Genomic DNA, 19,435 nt, shown 5'->3' on the forward strand with positions numbered 1-19,435 from the left:
TTTATTATTCAGAGAAACCAAGAGCCCTTAAAAAACATAGTCAAGGGCTCTCTTCCTCTTGTGTGGAAGAGTAACCCCAAAGCCTGTGTTACACAGGTCCTTTTCCAGGGCTGGTTTTCCACCACTTTATCCTGGAGGTAGAGAAATATTGCTTGGAGGAGGAAGTCCCATTCAACATTCTTTTGCTGCTCAACAGTGCTCTGGGCCACCCTCCATTCATGGACAACTTTCATCCTAACATCAAAGTAGTGCATCTGCCACCAAATACTATGTCGCTCATCGAACCTATGGGCCAGGGAGTTATAGCGACTTTCAAGAAATATTATTTATGTCACACTTTTTGTCAGACAGTGAAGGCGAGTGACAAATCAGGAACAACCTTGGAAAAATTTTGGAAGGACTATAACATCTATGAGGCCATAAAAAACATTGACTTTGCTTGGCATGAGGTTACGGCTGTCACCATGAATGCAGCTTGGAAGAACCTTTGCCTGCAGTTTATTCATTATTTTTGTGGATTTGAGAAGGTGGATGAGGAGTCCAAAGAGGTCTTCTGCAACTTAGTGACCCTCAGCGAGAAGCTGGAGCTAGTTCTGCAAGAGGACGACTATATTGAACTCCTTGCTGTGTAACACGAGGAGCTTACTAATGAAGACCTGTTGGAATAGGAGGCCCAGAGAAAAGACGAAGAGGGACAAGAGGAAGAAGTAACTGAAGAACTGAAGAGATTCACGACGCAGGAAATGGCAAGGGGATTTTCTTTATTTGAGGAGGCACTGTTAGTTTTTGAGGCACAGGACCCAAATGTAGGACAGTATACGAAGCTTACAGAGCTACTACCCAGATATCACTGGATCATTTTTTCAAGAGGGTAGATATAATCGAATCCAGCAAGGAACTAGAACCTGTGCCTTCAACGTCAGGCATGAGTGAAATTGCACCTTGCCCTCCATCACCTATTGCTAACAATCCTTCAGCTCTACCATTTCCCACCTCCTCTCTCTCCTCCAGTCAGTAACTCTTCTTTCTTGTTCACTTGATGCCAGCCCCTGTATGTCAGCTGTTGTACTGTACTACCATACTTTTCAAGATATTGTACTGTACGATTAAAAATGTTTTCTTTATTTTTTGGTATTTGTTTTTTATGTATTATTTGTGAGAAAAGTATTATAAACCTATTACAGAACAGTACTATACAGCTGATTGTGTTGGTTGGGCGCCTAGGCTAACTTTGTTGGACTTACGAATAAATTGGACTTGCGAAAGTGCTCTCAGAACTCATTCATATGTAGGGGACTTACTGTATGTATATATATGTATAAGTATATATATGTATATGGATAATATTTGGCCATAAGAAAAGAAGGAAATCCTGCCATTTGCAACAACATGGATGGATCTTGAGGACACTATGCTAAATGAAATAAGCCAGACAGATAGACAAATACTGTTTGATCTCACTTATACATAAAATCTAAAAAAACAAACAAACAAAATTCATAGAAAAAAAGATATATTTGTTCTTACCAAAGGCTGGAGGTGGAAGGAGGGGGAATTGAATGAAGGTGGTTGAGAGGTACAAACTTCCAGTTGTAAGATAAATTAATATTAGGGATGTAAAGTACAACATGATGACTATAGTTAACGCTGCTGTATGGTGTATTTGAAAGTTGCTAAGAGTAAACCCTAAAAGTTCTTAACACAAGGGAAAAAAATTTATAACTATATAAGGAGATGGATGTTTACTAAACTTACTGTGGTAATCATTTTGCAATATTTGTAATTCAGGTCATTATGTTGTACACCTTAAACTTTTATTGTGCTGTATGTAATAATATCTCAATAAAACTAAAGAAAAAGGAAAGAAAACCCTATAGCCTCAGCAAATTATGAACATATTGGTTAGTTAAACACTTTTTTCTAATTTCATGCCAGTTTTTTTTTTTTACAAATTGTTAAGTTTTGGCCAATATTCCATACAAGGAGCAGGTGGGCTCTTCCAACAATTGATGACTGTGACACACTCAATCATATTTTGAGAAATTCAGAGGTGTAGCAGAAGATTGACAATTCTTCAGCTGGTATCTACTTAGCCTTTGACTGTGGGCAGAAACTGATCATGTATGAATTTACCTAGATTCATTGTTATTAATGTACAGACTGGATATCAAATTTTTCAAATTTAATTTAATTTTTATTTTATATTGAAGTATAGTTTATTTACAATGTCATTTAGTTTGTAAAGTGATTCAGTTATACATATACACATAACCATTCTTTTTTAGATTCTTTTCCCATATAGGTTATTACAAAATATTGAGTAGATTTCCCAGTGCTATACAGTAGGTCCTTGTTGATTATTTTATATATAGTAGTGTGTATATGTTAACCCCAAACTTCTAGTTTGTCCCTCCCCCCACCTTTCCCCTTTGGTAACCGTAAGTTTGTTTTCAAGGTCTGTGAGTCTATTTCTGTTTTGTAAATAAGTTCATTTGTATCATTTTTTTAGATTGAGATATGTACAATGGTGATGGGTTTTGGCCTCCTTCTCTTTGCCTTGCACCTTAATGATTTGAAGGCAATACTTAAGAAGTAGGAACTATAGCCATGTACTACCAAATATAAAGAGCTAAACATTCTTCTCTATTTCATTGTTTTCAGATGGATAATTGAGTGATCTTGTACCACAATCTGTCATTTCAATTCTCATCAGGTTTGTTCTGATCAACTAGACAAATGTCTCCTTCATTGTACCTGTAGTTATATGCTGGCTCAAAGACAATGACCATCCTAGGTAGCTAAGAATAGTGATAAAAAGAGTAGTTGTTGGAGGAGGTCATCGACAGGACATGATCATGGCAAACTGGATCCAGGCAATGAGTCTCCTCACTCACTTTCCGCCCTTGGGATGTGTGTTCCACTTGCCTTCCCCACACTAGAAGCTGCCCTAAGGACACAGTTCAGAGAGTAAAGTGTCGTTGAGGCCATCTGAACAGTATAGGTGACTGAACCCAGCTAAGGCTTCTATATAAACTTTAAGATTCTGGTGCGCATGTGCGGGAATCTACTCAGCTGCCCAAGACACCCACCTAAGTAAGTTCCCTTGCTTATTAAACCTGCTACCTACCAACCTGGAGTGGTCTGCATCTTTCTTTGATGTCTCCTTGCCCTCCGTGTACAAGTACAAAGGCCAATTTACAAACAGTAGTTGGGTTTCCATGTGATTTTCATAAAAAAGAGTGAGACAAAATCAATTATTCTAAGACCAAAATAATCATTTTTGACAGGTGGCCTCTAATATTTAATTAGCAAGTATCTGCCAGTTCTCCACATGGAATCAAATTATTCCATGTTCCGGGGTTACGTTTTTCTCACTAATCTTTATCTGATTTTTATAAGAAGCTGAATTGTTTTAAATTAGTTAACCTGTGTGTATTTCACTGAAACTTTTTAGCTACCACAGATGTTTGGCAATGGTTCATTTGAAAATACTTCAAATTAAACTGGTATAGTTGTGCTCTATAGAATTGGACTTTGGGAACTCAGTCACCCATGGGCATAAAAGTTCAAGTGGACCAAGAACTTTTTCTGCATAAAACCTTGTCTTACCTGTAGCCAGTACTTCAGACCACCTTAATATCAATATTAGTGGCATGGCACTAATCTTTATTTTAACTATTCTACTCTTCCTTTGACCCATTTATCTACTTATTGTATCTAGTTGCAAGTTGTCTGTTTTTTCAAGCCATGACCTCAAACACTTTTTGTACAAAGTGGGTTATAATAAAAATGATAATAATAATAATGAGCTACTAACAACAACAATAAATTTATAGCTTAGACTTTTGGAAGAGACCCCCAGAGCTTACCCAGTTTAATAGCTGAGATGCAGGAGAGGCAACTTAAGTTTGTGGCAGGCTCAGGTGAAAATCTATAATTTTGATTCTCTGTTTAATACTCTCTCCACTAATCCAGGATACCTCTTGGGTCAGGTGTCTCTGATTTTTGGGGGCAATTGTTCCTGCTATCATCCCAAAAGCTAGAACCCTTCTATCCTCTGCCAGAATATCACTGGAAACCATGAAAGTAGGGATTCCTTTTCTCTCTCCCTGAAACTTTCACAAACCTGAAAGTTTTCTAAACAAAAATTCCTGTTTGACGTTATTCAGATAAACACTAAAGTCCACATTTGGATCTTCAAGACAATAATGGTAAAAATATTTTATAATGTAGTGAAATGTTCACACCTTATTCAGTGTTTGCAGTTGCCCTTACATAGACATTAGGAATCTCGGAGTTGTTTTAAGTATTCGTAGCTGGCAAGAGAGAACAGGGGGAATCCAAAATTGAAGGATTAACTCTATCTAAGAGGCCATTATCAAAAGGAAACTCCTCTTATTCTTTGATAAAGACTTCCAAAGTGGACAACAGCCAAGAAAGCTTTTTTTCCCCCACCTCCTATCAAAGATTGCATCCCTCATTTTAAAAGTCTAATGATGCTGGCCTTTTTCTGGATCCATCTGTGCTATATCTGGACTCTCTCTTCCAAAGAGATTCAGGGTCTGGTTTTGTTCAATTGTACTTTGCTCTGTGCTCTCTTTTTATGTATCCTTTAAATGGTTATTTTGACCATAGTTCTCATCAAACAAAAGATGTCTATCTTTTATCATTTGGAGATATTGAAAGGAATGTTCCTTCTCTCCCTGCCTCTCAAAGCATTTACAGCCATTATACAACGAGAAGAGAAATTCCACAGAGACCAACTACCATAAACATGTGCAGGTTAAAGATATGTGAACATATTTTATATTTAATATATTTAGTTTCAATATCTGAAAGGGCTCAAGTAAATTTATGATGTTCTATTGCAAGCTATGTGATTTTTATAGACTCCAGGGGAAATATAGTCTAACTCTTGCTTCTTCATATCAAATGTATATTGAACAAAAGATAACTTGCCTTCTAAAGGCACCTAGTCAGACTGAAAGTCTAAACATTTAAGCTCTATTTTAAAGTATATTTTGACGTTTGAAAATGCATTCTTTTTGCATAGGTCTTTTCTGTCACAAGGTCAAACATAGATAGAAATACCATCCACAGTTTTAATATCAGTCCTAAAGTATAATGATTATGTGATTTGAAAATGCAGCCTGCCATGATCTGGAGCTTAAGAATGGTGAAATGAGTGACCCTGGAGCTGGTGTAGTCAATTGTGCTCACATGAACTCATCCTAGGACAGGGGTGGAGATGGCAATGCCGAAGGCAAAGGGAGGAGGTAAGCAGAAGACCACAGGGATGCAGTCTCTGCTGATTGTGGTTGATCAGAAGCATTGGGCATATTGCAAGGATGTTAAGGGAGCTGTCTCTGGTCAACCTGTGTGGGTTTGGACCCCAGCTCCAGAAGTGTACAGATGTGTTTTCTTAAGCAAGTTCTTTAACTTTTTCAGGCATCAGTAGCATAATCTGTAAAGTAGGAAAACAACAGTAGTCACTTCATAGCATTGTAGAGATTTAATAAGATGATGTACATAAAGTGCTTATTCAAAGACATCCCTATAAAATAATGGTTAATAATGCAAACTCTAACCTCAGTGTAAGTTTTAAACATAAACACATCACATACTTTCTGTGAAATTCTTTTTTAGTCTCAGTTTCCTCTTCGGGAATATGGAGATAATAAATACTAGGAGCATTGTTGTGCGAATTACATTAGTTAATTCATACACTTATAGAAGTGACTAATGCATGATAAATGCTCAAAAATATTAGCTGTTATTATTAGAGTTCCTAAAAATGTTACTTGGAAAGCATCCAGGACCAAAGAAACAGTGTTTACTTTCAATTGTTTACTTATCTAGTTCCCACAGCAAAAGGAGAGAGAAATATTCTCCCCTTATTTCTCTTCTGTTCTAAACCCATTTGTTTTTCTTCCAGGAGAAAGGAGGTGTACTTGTTTGGCTGTGGAAAATGGGGAGGGGTGCACATTAGGCTTGCATCCTGACTCATCCTGACCCATCTGTCTATCAGTACCTCCAGGATGGGGTGTGCATTGCCCTGCAAGCTGTGAAATCAGATGGCTTCAGGCACATGCTTTTTCCTGAGTGGAATCATGAAGGACTCTCCTTTGCCTGGTCTGAATTTAAGAGGTCTTAGACTTTCATCTTTATTCATGGACTCAACAGGTGTGGCCTCCACTGCTAGTGAGCAGTCATCTGTGGCTCGGCACTTGACAAAGGTGATTTTACTGGATGATGAATCTTATTGAATGTTACAGCTAAGAACTCTATTGTCTGTCAGTGGATGGGGTTTGAGGTACAGCCAGGTGTACCAGTCCTGAGATGAAACAATGCTGGATTGTATGTTATCAGTTTCATAAAGCATATGCTTGCTGTCAATAATGTTTATTCTTTAAAAAATACATGTGTTTGACAATACAGTTCTTTGAGTTGTGGCATATTAAGCCCTTGAACTCACAGATTCAGTTTTATCAACATGATGATCATCTTACATGAATGTTAGCCTTTCTCACTCATCACCCAAGGACATCCTGAAACAGCAAGTCTGAATATGTGTAAGGAGGGGCTGAGGTGGATCAAATCAGGAGAGAGGGAGGGGTGCAGAACGTGACGTGGAGCTAGATTTAGGTAGAAAATAATTTCCTAAAAAACGTTTCCTCTTATTGAGGTTCATAATCCATAAAATTTGACCTTATTTCCAGAGAAAAAGGACCCATGATCTTGTGAAATTGGGTGTCTGTAAATTTTTTCCCAAGCTTCTCAGCAGCAAAACTTGTTCTATGGCCAATTGTAACTGCTATTTTGCCAGGGTAAGAGAACTTTCCATGTATCTACTTTACTGCATGTCTTTCCAGGGTAGGAATGCAGCACAGGACTCTTTACATTAACTGAGCAATCAGATGCTAAAAGAATCACTTTGGCCATTCTCTGTGTGAACATTTTTTGATGATAAAATAAGTAATTCCATATGTACATGAAATGTTAGTATTCAATTCCTATTTCTCTTGTAATGTCCTTGGTCTTTTGTCTTTTGAATCAATTAGGTCAGTCTCAGGAGGATAAAAAAAGAAAAAGAAAGAAAGAGAAACAGACCACAGTTTAAGTCAAAACACGATAATACTGTCCCCTCAACATATGGTGTTTACAGATCTTAAAAACAGAATCAGGAGGAATGTTTCAGATTAGAAGGGATTTTTCCACATCAGGAGTGGTTTTAATTTGTTAGCTTTTTAAATCTTTGGTCTTGGAGTAGTTCTTACTACAGTCAATAAACTGGTTAGTGAAATGAAGGTAAAATATTATAATTATTTCATTAAATAAGATTTGTATGTCCCCATTATAGGCAAATAATTGTTTACATATAATAATTGCATATAATTGTTCTTTGGCTGTGGAAAATAATTCAAATAATTGCATATGATTGATTTTTTATTTCATAAGTACATAAATATCCTCCATATATATATTCTCCATATATATATTCCACACCTCTTTTAAGACACAATGTGATGTGAGAAGTTGTGAAATAGAGCCAGCTAGAAAATCTTTGCTCTGAGCCACAGCAACATGGCTTTTTTTTTTTTTAAACATCTTTATTGGAGTATAATTGCTTTACAGTGATGTGTTAGTTTCTGCTTTATAAAAAGAGAATCAGTTATACATATACATATGTCCCCATATCTTTTCCCTCTTGCATCTCCCTCCCTCCCACCATGCCTATCCCATCCTTCTAGGTGGTCACAAAGAACTGAGCTGATCTCCCTGTGCTATGCGGCTGCTTGCCACTAGCTATCTATTTTACGTTTGGTAGTGTATATATGTCCATGCCACTCTCACTTTGTCCCAGTTTAGCCTTCCCCCTCCCCGTATCCTCAAGTCCATTCTCTAGTAGGTCTGTGTATTTATTCCTGTCTTGCACTTAGGTTCTTCATGACCTTTTTTTTTTTTTTTTAGATTCCATATATATGTGTTAGCATACGGAATTTCTTTCTCTCTTTCTGACTTACTTCATTCTGTATGACAGACTCTACGTCCATCCACCTCACTACAAATAACTCAGTTTCATTTCTTTTTATGGCTGAGTAATATTCCATTGTATATATGTGCCACATCTTCTTTATCCATTCATCTATTGGTGGACACTTAGGTGGCTTCCATGTCATGGGTATTGTAAATAGAGCTGTAATGAACATTTTGGTACATGACTTTTTTTGAATTATGATTTTCTCAGAGTATATGCCCAGTAGTGGGACTGCTAGGTCGTATGGTAGTTCTATTTTTCGTTTTTTAAGGAACAACCATACTGTTCTCCGTAGTGGCTGTATCAATTTACATTCCCACCAACAGAGCAAGAGGTTTCCCTTTTCTCCACACCCTCTCCAGCATTTATTGTTTGTAGATATTTTGATGATGGCCATTCTGACCAGTGTGAGATATCTCATTGTAGTTTTGATTTGCATTTCTCTAATGAGTAATGATGTTGAACATTCTTTCATGTGTTTGTTGGCGATCTGTATGTCTTCTTTGGAGAAATGTCTATTTAGGTCTTCTGCCCATTTTTGGATTGGGTTGTTGTTTTTTTGATATTGAACTGCATGAGCTGCTTGTAAATTTTGGAGATTAATCCTTTGTCAGTTGCTTCATTGGCAAATATTTTCTCCCATTCTGCGGGTTGTCTTTTCATCTTGTTTATGGTTTCCTTTGTGTGCAAAAGCTTTTAAGTTTCATTAGGTCCCATTTGTTTATTTTTGTTTTTATTTCCATTACTCTAGGAGGTGGGTCAAAAAGGATCTTGCTGTGATTTATGTCATAGAGTGTTCTGCCTATGTTTTCCTCTAAGAGTTTGATAGTGTCTGGCCTTACATTAAGGTCTTTAATCCATTTTGAGTTTATTTTTCTGTATGGTGTTAGGGAGTGTCCTAATTTCATTCTTTTACATGGGGTTGTCCAGTTTTCCCAGCACCACTTATTGAAGAGGCTGTCTTTTCTCCACTGTATGTTCTTGCCTCCTTTAGAAAAGATAAGGTGACCATATGTGCGTGGGTTTATCTCTGGGCTTTCTAACCTCTTCCATTGATCTATATTTCTGTTTTTGGGCCAGTGCTATACTGTCTTGATTACTGTAGCTTTGTGGTATAGTCTGAAGTCAGGGAGTCTGATTCCTCCAGCTCCGTTTTTCTTTCTTAAGATTGCTTTGGCTACTCAGGGTCTTTTGTGTTTCCATACAAACTGTGAAATTTTTTGTTCTACTTCTGTGAAAAATGCCAGTGGTAGTTTGATAGGGATTGCATTGAATCTGTAGATTGCTTTGGGTAGTGTAGTCATTTTCACAATGTTGATTCTTCCAATCCAAGAATATGGTATATCTCTCCAACTGTTTGTATCATCTTTAATTTCTTTCATCAGTGTCTTATACTTTTCTGCATACAGGTCTTTTGTCTCCTTAGGTAGGTATATTCCTAGATATTTTACTCTTTTTGTTGAAATGGTAAGTGGGACTGTTTCCTTAATTTCTCTTTCAGATTTTTCATCATTAGTGTATAGGAATGCAAGAGAATTCTGTGCATTAATTTTGTATCCTGCTACTTTACCAAATTCATTGATTAGCTCTAGTAGTTTTCTGGTAGCATCTTTAGGATTCTCTATGTATAGTATCATATCATCTGCAAAGAGTGACAGCTTTATTTCTTTTTCTTCTCTGATTGTTGTGGCTAAAACTTCCAAAACTATGTTGAATAATAGTGGTGAGAGTGGGCAACCTTGCCTTGTTCCTGATCATAGTGGAAATGGTTTCAGTGTTTCACCATTGAGGGCGATGTTGGCTGTGTGTTTGTCGTATATGGCCTTTATTATGTTGAGGGAAGTTCCCTCTATGCCTACTTTCTGGAGGGTTTTTAAATTGGTGTTGAATTTTGTCCAAAGCTTTCTCTACATCGATTGAGATGATCATATGGTTTTTCTCCTTCAGTTTGTTAATTTGGTGTATCACGTTGATTGATTTGCGTATATTGAAGAATCGTTGCATTCCTGGGATAAACCCCACTTGATCATAGTGTATGATCCTTTTAATGTGCTGTTGTATTCTGTTTGCTAGGATTTTGTTGAGGATTTTTGCATCTATGTTCATCAGTGATATTGGCCTGTAGTTTTGTTTCTTTGTGACATCTTTGTCTGGTTTTGGTATCAGGGTGATGGTGGCCTTCTAGAATGAGTTTGGGAGTGTTCCTCCCTCTGCTATGTTTTGGAAGAGTTTGAGAAGGGTAGGTGGTAGCTCTTCTCTAAATATTTGATAGAATACGCCTGTGAAGCCATCTGGTCCTGGACTTTTGTTTGTTGGAAGATATTTCATCACAGTTTCAATTTCAGTGCTTGTGATTGGTCTGTTCATATTTTCTATTTCTTCCTGGTTCAGTCTCGGCAGGTTGTGCATTTCTAAGAATTTGTCCATTTCTTCCAGGTTGCCCATTTTATTGGCATAGGGTTGCTTATAGTAATGTCTCATGATCGTTTGTATTTCTGCAGCGTCAGTTGTTACTTCTCCTTTTTCATTTCTAATTCTATTGATTTGAGTCTTCTCCCTTTTTTTCTTGATGAGTCTGGCTAATGGTTTATCAATTTTGTTTATCTTCTTAAAGAACCAGCTTTTAGTTTTATTGATATTTGCTATTGTTTCCTTCATTTCTTTTTCATTTATTTCTGATCTGATCTTTATGATTTCTTTCCTTCTGCTAACTTTGGGGTTTTTTTGCTCTTCTTTCTCTAATTTCTTTAGGTGTAAGATTAGGTTGTTTATTTGAGATGTTCTTGTTTCTTAAGGTAAGATTGTATTGCTATAAACTTTCCTCTTACAACTGCTTTTTCATCATCCCATAGGTTTTGGGTCCTTGTGTTTTCATTGTCATTTTTTTCTAGGTACTTTTTGATTTTCTCTTTGATTTCTTCAGTGATCTCTTGGTTATTAAATAATATATTGTTTAGCCTCCATGTGTCTGTATTTTTTACAGATTTTTTCCTGTAATTGATATCTAGTCTCATAGCATTGTGGTCGGAAAAGATACTTGATACGATTTCAATTTTCTTAGATTTACCAAGGCTTGATTTGTGACCCACGATATGATCTATCATAGAGAATGATCCATGAGCACTTGAGAAGAATGTGTACTCTGTTTTTGGATGGAATGTCCTATAAATATCAATTAAGTCCATCTTGTTTAATGTATCATTTAAAGCTGTGTTTCCTTATTTATTTTCATTTTGGATGATCTGTCCTTTGGTGAAAGTGTGCTGTTAAAGTCCCCTACTATGACTTTGTTACTGTCCATTTCCCCTTTTATGGCTGTTAGTATTTGCCTTATTTATTGAGGTGCTCCTATGTTGGGTGCATAAATATTTACAATTGTTATATCTTCTTCTTGGATTGATCCCTTGATCATTATGTAGTGTCCTTCTTTGTCTCTTGTAATGGTCTTTGTTTTAAAGTCTATTTTGTCTGATATGAGAATTGCTACTCCAGCTTTCTTTTGATTTCCATTTGCATGGAATATCTTTTTCCATGCCCTCACTTTCAGTCTGTATGTGTCCCTAGGTGTGCAGTGGGTCTCTTGTGGACAGCATATATAGGGGTCTTGTTTTTGTATCCATTCAGCCAGTCTATGTCTTTTGGTTGGAGCATTTAATACATTTACATTTAAGGTAATTATCGATATGTATGTTCCTATTATCATTTTCTTTAATTGTTTTGGCTTTGTTATTGTAGGCCTTTTCCTTCTCTTGTGTTTCCTCCCTAGAGAAGTTCCTTTAGCATTTGTTGTAAAGCTCATTTGATGGTGTTGAATTCTCTTAAGTTTTGCTTGTCTGTAAAGGTTTTAATTTCCCTGTCGAATCTGAATGAAATTCTTGCTGGGTAGAGTAATCCTGGTTGTAGGCTTTTCTCCTTCCTCAGTTTAAATATGTCCTGCCACTCCCTTTTGGCTTGCAGAGTTTCTGTTGAAAGGTCAGCTGTTTACCTTATGGGGATTCCATTGTGTGTTATTTGTTGTTTTTCCCTTGCTGTTTTTAATATTCTTTTCTTTGTATTTAATTTTTGATAGTTTGATTAATATGTGTTTTGACATGTTTATCCTCTGATTTATCCTGTATGGGACTCTCTGTGCTTCCTGAACTTAACTCTTTCTTTCCCCATATTAGGGAAGTTTTCAACTATAATCTCTTCAAATATTTTCTCAGTCCCTTTCTTTTTCTCTTCTTCTTCTGGGACCCCAATAATTCGAATGTTGGTGCGTTTAGTGTTGTCCTAGAGGTCGCTGAGACTGTCCTCAATTCTTTTTTCTTTTTTCTTTATTCTGCTCTGCAGTAGTTATTTCCACTATTTTATCTTCCAGGTCACTTATCCGTTCTTCTGCCTCAGTTATTCTGCTATTGATCCTTTCTAGAGAATTTTTAATTGCATTTATTGTGTTGTTCATCATTGTTTGTTTGCTCTTTAGTTCTTCTAGATCTTTGTTAAATGTTTCTTTTATTTTCTCCATTCTATTTCCAAGATTTTGGATCATCTTTACTATCATTATTCTGAATTCTTTTTCAGGTAGACTGCCTATTTCCTCTTCATTTGTTAGGTCTGGTGGGTTTTTGCCTTGCTCCTTCATCTGTTGTGAGTTTCTCTGTCTTCTCATTTTGCTTAACTTACTGTGTTTGGGGTTTCCTTTTCATAGGCTGCAGGTTCGTAGTTCCCATTGTTTTTGGTGTCTGTCCCCAGTGTCTAACGTTGGTTCAGTGGGTTTTGTAGGCTTCCTGGTGGAGGGGACTAGTGTACATGGCTGACTTTTGTCTCCCAGGAAAGTCTGCCCTGTGTTCACACCCTGTTGGTCCAAACAGCCCAGGACAGATGGCATGAGCAGTTCTGCCAAGTCAGCCAGTGAGAACAGGCAGGCAGACATCTGCAGGTGGAGGCCAGGAAGGAATCAATGTCGTATGGTCACTCAAAGTCGTTGCACAGAAAGGCTGTTTCCCCAGCAGCAGCAATTACCCTCTAAGAGCTCTTCAGGTCCACGTAAGCAGTAGGCCAAGGGCGATATACACCGAACACTTAAGCTGTCCAAAGAAGGGCCTGGTGTATATTAAAATCCCAAACACCTGAATCACATCTGATTCTAAGATTATAACGTTTCCACCTAAAGCTTCTGAGCACTTAGGAAGGAGAATATTACCACAAAAAAAGCACATGGGGAGTTGTTAAAGTCCCAATGGCTAGGCTATACCACAGACCAATTAAGTCAGAATCTTCGGCGGTGGATCCAAGCATCAATACCTATCTCTAAACTGCCCCTGCAGAGGGCAGGATGCAGACAGAAAGGACCATTTCTCAAAGCGCAAAGCTGCAGTGTTTTTTTATGTGGTGAGTTGAGGGTGTGGAGACTGAGCTCTGGACACCCAAAATTAAAACTTAATCAATGGCTGTGGAGATGTCATCATTTCTTAAGAAATTGTCTTTCAAGGGAAAGAGAATTGACTAAGAGTCTCAAGATCTGATTATTATACTAAAATTTGCCAGTCACTTCAACTGAGAACCTCAATATCGCAGTCTGTATAATAAGAGAGTTGGATAGAGTGATCTCCAATATCCTCCCATTCCTCCTATTTCTGTTGTCAAATGCTGGTGTAAAACTTTGTACAGTCTATTCTTTTCTCTTTAAAACTGTTAAATGATTTTTTTTTCTGATGATTACAAAATAAGAATATCATAATTTTATATCTTAAAGCCTTTCTCCCACATTTCCACATAACATGTAATGGTAGATAAAACATTTTGAAATGCTTTATGCTCTGATCACTCCTATTTAACATTATATGGGAAATCATAACCAGTGCAACAAGGGAAGAAAAATAATTTTAAAAATTGAGAAAGAGAAATAAAACTTTAAATTTTTTTTTAAGATGAATGATTGTCTATGTAGAAAATACCAAAGATTTACAAAAAAGAAAAGAAAGACTACTGGATCTAATAAGTAAGTTTAGCAAGGTCTAAAGATATAAGTTCAATGTTCAAATATCAGTTGTATTTTTATATTCGAGCACTGAAAAACTGCATGTTGAAATGTTTAAAGTACTATTTAAAATAGTATCCAAAAAATAAACTAGAAATAAATCTAACAAATTTGTATGTTAAATCTAACAAGATTTGTATGTTAAAACTACAAAACATTGGTGAGAGTAATTAAAAAATATATGGTGTCCATGGTTTAGAAGGATCAATGTTTATAAAGATGCCAATTCTCCCCAAACTGATTGATAGAGTCAATGAAATTCCAATCAAAAACCCAGAAGGCTTTTGTAGAAACTGAATAAATGATCCTACTATTTATATGAAAAAAAAGCAGAGGACACAGAATAACCAAAATAATTTTTAAAACCCCAAAGTTTAATGATTCACACTACCTGATTCCAAGTCTTAACTATAAAACTTCAGTAATCAGTGCAGTGTGACAAGACACATTTAACTTTCAGGATTAGGTGGGAGCAGGAAGAGATGGATTAAAGAAGGCCACATCACATGTGCTCATTAATATGGGCAGGGACCCCACCCATGCACTGTACATATTTTTCTAAACAAAGTTTTATTGGAATACAACAGTGTATGCCCATTTGCTTACATACTGTCTATGGCTGTTTTCACACCATAGTGTCAAAGTTGAATAGTTGCAACAGAGTCAGAGACCAAATGGATAAGTTTGCCAGATTTGTATTTTAGTAAACAAAAATATAAGAAGCTCAGTCAAATTTGAATTTTAGATAAACCACAAATAATTTTTATTATAAGTATGATCCATGCAGTAATGTGGATATATTTATACTAAAAAATTATTTGTGGTTTATTTGAAATTCAAATTTAACTGGGTGCCATGTATTTTACCTCTATGTATAAATTTAAAGACTAAAATATTTACTATTTGGACCTTTATAGAAAAAGTTTACCAACCCTTGATTTCAGGTAAGGAGGAAAACGTTTTTCAACAATTAATTAAATTGTCAACAAAATTATTTGAAATTGTTTTTCATTAAAAGAAGTTACAAAATTAACAAGGCATAAATATATTTGGCTTTTTTCAGTTACCAATATTAAAATATGATACCTAAAATTATAACAAGTTCACTATTTTTTTTCACCAACTTCAAAACTTCCAGTAAACCCCTCTAAATATGAGGGTATACCATTATTTGAAGCAGTGGATCACAAACCTGCACATCAGATTTACTTAGGGTGCATTTAAAAAATACAGATACTTAGGCCCCAGTCCCCAAAATTCTGATTCATTATATCTGAAATGGAAACCAGGAATTTTTTTTTTTAATTTTTCAGATGATTTTTATGTACAGACTAGAGAACTGGTGACTTGAGCAGTGGTTTGCAAACTTTAATATGCATCAGGGCTTGTTGAAACACAGATTGCTGGGCCCTAACTCCAGAGTTTTTGATTCAGTAAGTCTGAAGTGGGACTCAAGAGGGTCTAACAATTTTCCAAGTGATGTTAGTACATTCTGCTGGTTTTAAGACTTCATTTTGAGAAAGAATGATTTAAAAATTGTCATGCACCTAACTTATGATTTTCTTAAGTTCAGATCTAGATTTTAACTAAACCTAGTATACAAAATAATGGAAATTTAGTGCCACAAAATGAATTGTATTGCTTGCTATTCCACTATAGTATTAATTTACCTAAAAAAGAAATGATAAAGTTTTTGTGTTTCAGACCATGTTTTGCTGTAACCCAGAAAGTCTCTAATCTTGTCAAAAAGTATTGAGAATGTGATCCAAACTTAAGTCTTAAATATGCCATTGAAAGCTTATTGTAAAAATAGAACTAACTACTAATAAACCAATTCAGCAAAGTAATGAAATACTTAGGAATAAATTCAACCAAAGAAGTGAAGAAGTTATACACTGAAAACTACAAATGTGGAAAGAAATTAAAGATCTAAATCAATAGAAAGACATACTATGTTCATGGGTTGGAAAGCTTAATATTGTTAAGATGGCAATACTCCACAAATTGATAAACTAGCAAATTTATCCTAAAATTTATGTGTAAATACAAAAGAACCAGAATAGCCAAAAAATCTTGAAAAGGAAGAACAGTGTTAGAGGGTTTACATTTCCTAATTTCAAAACTTACTAGAAAGCTATGGTAAGAAAAAAAAAATGGTACTAGCTTAAGAATAGACATATAGAACAATGGAATATAATTGAGAGTCTAGAAGTACACATTTACAGCCAATTGATTTCTGACAAATACGACAATAGTTTTTTCAACAAATGGTGCTAGGACTGCTAGATATTCACATGAAGAACAATGAAGCTGGACCTTTACCTTATACCATATACAAAAATTAACTCAACCTGGATTGAAGAACTAAGCCTAAGAGGTAAGAGCTATAAAAATATTAGAATGAAACTTAGGTGTAAATCTTTGTAAACTTGGATTAAGCAGTGGTTTCTTAGATGTCATGCCAAGAGCACAAACAACAAGAAAAAAATAAACTGGAAATCATCAAAATTAAAAACTTCTGTGCTTCAAAGGACACTATTAAGAGAGTGAAAAGAGGGGGCAGAGTCAAAATGGTGGACTAGGAGGACGCAGAGTTTGCTTCTCCGCACAACTAGGGCACCTACCAGGCACTAGTGGGGGACTACGGACACCTGAGGGGATGGAAGGAACCCCCAAACAACTGGGTAGGATGTGGCGGGAGATAGGGGATGAGAAGTAGAGGCAGGATGGGACCAGCACCCCTGAGGTGTTGCTGGGGGAGGAGAGGAGTTCCCACACCTGGAGGGGCCCACCCACAGTTAGGGGATCAATGGGTCAATGGGGATGGAGGGTCGCTTGGGAGGGTGAAGGATCGGAAGGGAATGAGGCCAGTGTTTCCCTGCCCACTTGGGCCCAAGGGAGCCTGCTGAGGTCCTGGACTTGATCCTCTGCCCAATGAGGCCCCCTCCAGCAACGTGAGTCCTGAGGGAGTAGCGGGGGAGGAAAAGTAAAGGCTGGCAAGATGGGACTGGCACCTCTGAGGGGCAGCTGAGGGAGGTGAGGGGTTCCCATGCCCAGAGGGGCCCACCCACAGTTAGGGGATCAACGGGGATGGGGTAGGCCCTTGGGAGAGGGGAGAATTGGAAGGGAATGAAGCCATCATTTACCCTACCCACTTGGGCCCCAGGGAGCCTACTGAGATCCCAGGTCTAATACTCTGCCCTCCAATGCTCCCTCCTGCTGTGCTGAGCCTAAGCCCTGCCCCCACAGCCCAACCCAGGTGCTTACCTCCAAACTCCACACTCCAGGACCCCCTCCAGCCTTGCTGCCTTTCCCAGCTGCACCATGTTTAATGTCGCCCACGCTTAGGCCCTGCTCCCAAGGCCTTTTCTGGCCACGTGGGTCCTAAGCCTAGGCCCTGCCTCCACTCTAAACCCCACCCCACCTAAGCCCCACCACCGCCTAAGTCCTGGCCCCACAGCCAAAGCCTTTCTGACCTTTCCGGGTTTTTTTATGTTGTGGTTCTGTTTTACTTTGATGCTGTTGATTCATTTATATCTTTATTTTTTCTAATAAATTTATATTTTTCTAATTTTATTTTATTTATATTTTATTATTTTTCTCCTTTTGGTTTGTTCTCCCCCTTTTTTTCTTTTTTCTGTTGTAGTTCTGTTTTACCTTGTTGTAGTTGTTTCACCTATATTTTTATTTTTCCTAAGATATTTTCTATTTTTCTATTTTTATTTCATGTTTTATTCTTTGTTATTGTACTCTTCTTTTTTTTTTTCTTTTGTCACACTGCATGGCTTGTCAAATCTTGGTTCCCAGGCCAGGGGTCAGGCCTGAGCTCCTGTGGTGGGAGTGCAAAGTCCAAACCGCTGGACTAACAGAGAAGCTCAGACCCCAGGGAATATTAAACAGAGTGAGGTCTCCTGGAGGTTCTCAACTCAGCACCAAGGCCCAGCTCTACCCAACTGCCTGCAAACTCCAGTGCTGGACAACTCAGGCCAAACAACCAGTAAGACAGGAACACAGCATCACTCAAGTAAAAAAAATATGTTACAGACGAAGGAGCAAAGTAAAACCTACAAGACCAAATAAACAAAGAGAAAATAGGCAACCTACCAGAAAAAGAATTCAGAGTAATGATAGTAAACATGATCCAAAATCTTGGAAATAGAATGGAGGCACGGATCGAGAAAATACAAGAAAAGTTTAACAAACACCTACAAGAACTATAGAACAAACAAACAGTGATGAACAACACAATAACTGAGATGAAAAATACACTAGAAGGAATCAATAGTAGAATAACTGAGGCAGAACAGCAAATAAATGTGCTGGAAGATAGAGTGGTGGAAATAATTGCTGAGGAGAAGAATAAAGAAAAAAGAATGAAAAGAATTGAGGACAGTCTTGGAGACCTCTGGGACATTAAATGCACCAACATTTGAATTATAGGGGTCCCAGAAGAAGAAGAGAAAGAAAAAGGGCCTGAGAAAATATTTGAAAAAAATTTTAAAATATCTGAAAATATTATATTCAAAAACTTCCCTAACGTGGGAAAGGAAATAACCTCCCAAGTCCAGGGAGTGCAGAGTTCCATACAGGATAAACCCTAGGAGAAATACACCAAGACACATATTAATCAAACTAACAAAATTTAATTCAAAGAAAAAATATTAAAAGCAGCAAGGGAAAAGCAACAAATAACATACAAGGGAATCCCCATAAGGTTATCAGCTGATTTTTCAGCAGAAACTCTGCCGGCCAGAAGGGAGTGGCAGGATATATTTAAAGTGATGAAGGGGAAAAACCTACAACCAAGCTTACTCTACCCAGTGAGGATCTCATTCAGATTCAATGGAAAAACCAAAAGCTTTACAGACAAGCAAAAGCTAAGAGAATTCAGCACCACCAAACCAGCTTTACAACAAATGCTACAGGAAATTCTCAAGGCAGGAAACACAAGAGAAGAAAAGGACCCACAAAAACAAACACAAATCAATTAAGAAAATGGTAATAGGAACATACATATCAATTATTACCTTGAATGTAAATGGATTAAATGCTCCAACAAAAATACACAGACTGGCTCAATGGATACAAAAATAAGACCCATACATATGTTGTCTATAGGAGACCCACATCAGATCTAGGGACACACACAGGCTGAAAGTGAAGGGTTGGAAAAAGATATTCCATGCAAATGGAAATCAAAAGAAAGCTGGAGTAGCAATATTCATATTAGATAAAATAGACTTTAAAATAAAGACTGTTACAAGAGATAAGGAAAGGGACTTCCCTGGTGGTGCAGTGGTTAGGAATCCGCTTGCCAATGCAGGGAACACATGTTCAATCCCTGGTCCGGGAAGATCCCACGTGCCGTGGAGCAA

General features: G+C 37.1%; 1 protein-coding gene across 1 annotated transcript in view; it reads left to right on the forward strand.

Moving 5' to 3' along the window:
- Positions 1–269: 269 nt before the first annotated feature.
- LOC137751042 (large ribosomal subunit protein uL15-like) overlaps positions 270–19,435 on the forward strand; it is a 39,101-nt gene continuing 19,935 nt past the window's right edge. The window contains exon 1 of the mRNA XM_068525487.1: positions 270–548. Coding sequence (XP_068381588.1) covers positions 270–548 — 279 coding nt within the window. The remainder of the gene's footprint in view (positions 549–19,435) is intronic.

The sequence above is a fragment of the Eschrichtius robustus genome, chromosome 17 (genome assembly GCF_028021215.1).
Source record: "Eschrichtius robustus isolate mEscRob2 chromosome 17, mEscRob2.pri, whole genome shotgun sequence".
Classification (NCBI taxonomy): domain Eukaryota; kingdom Metazoa; phylum Chordata; class Mammalia; order Artiodactyla; family Eschrichtiidae; genus Eschrichtius; species Eschrichtius robustus.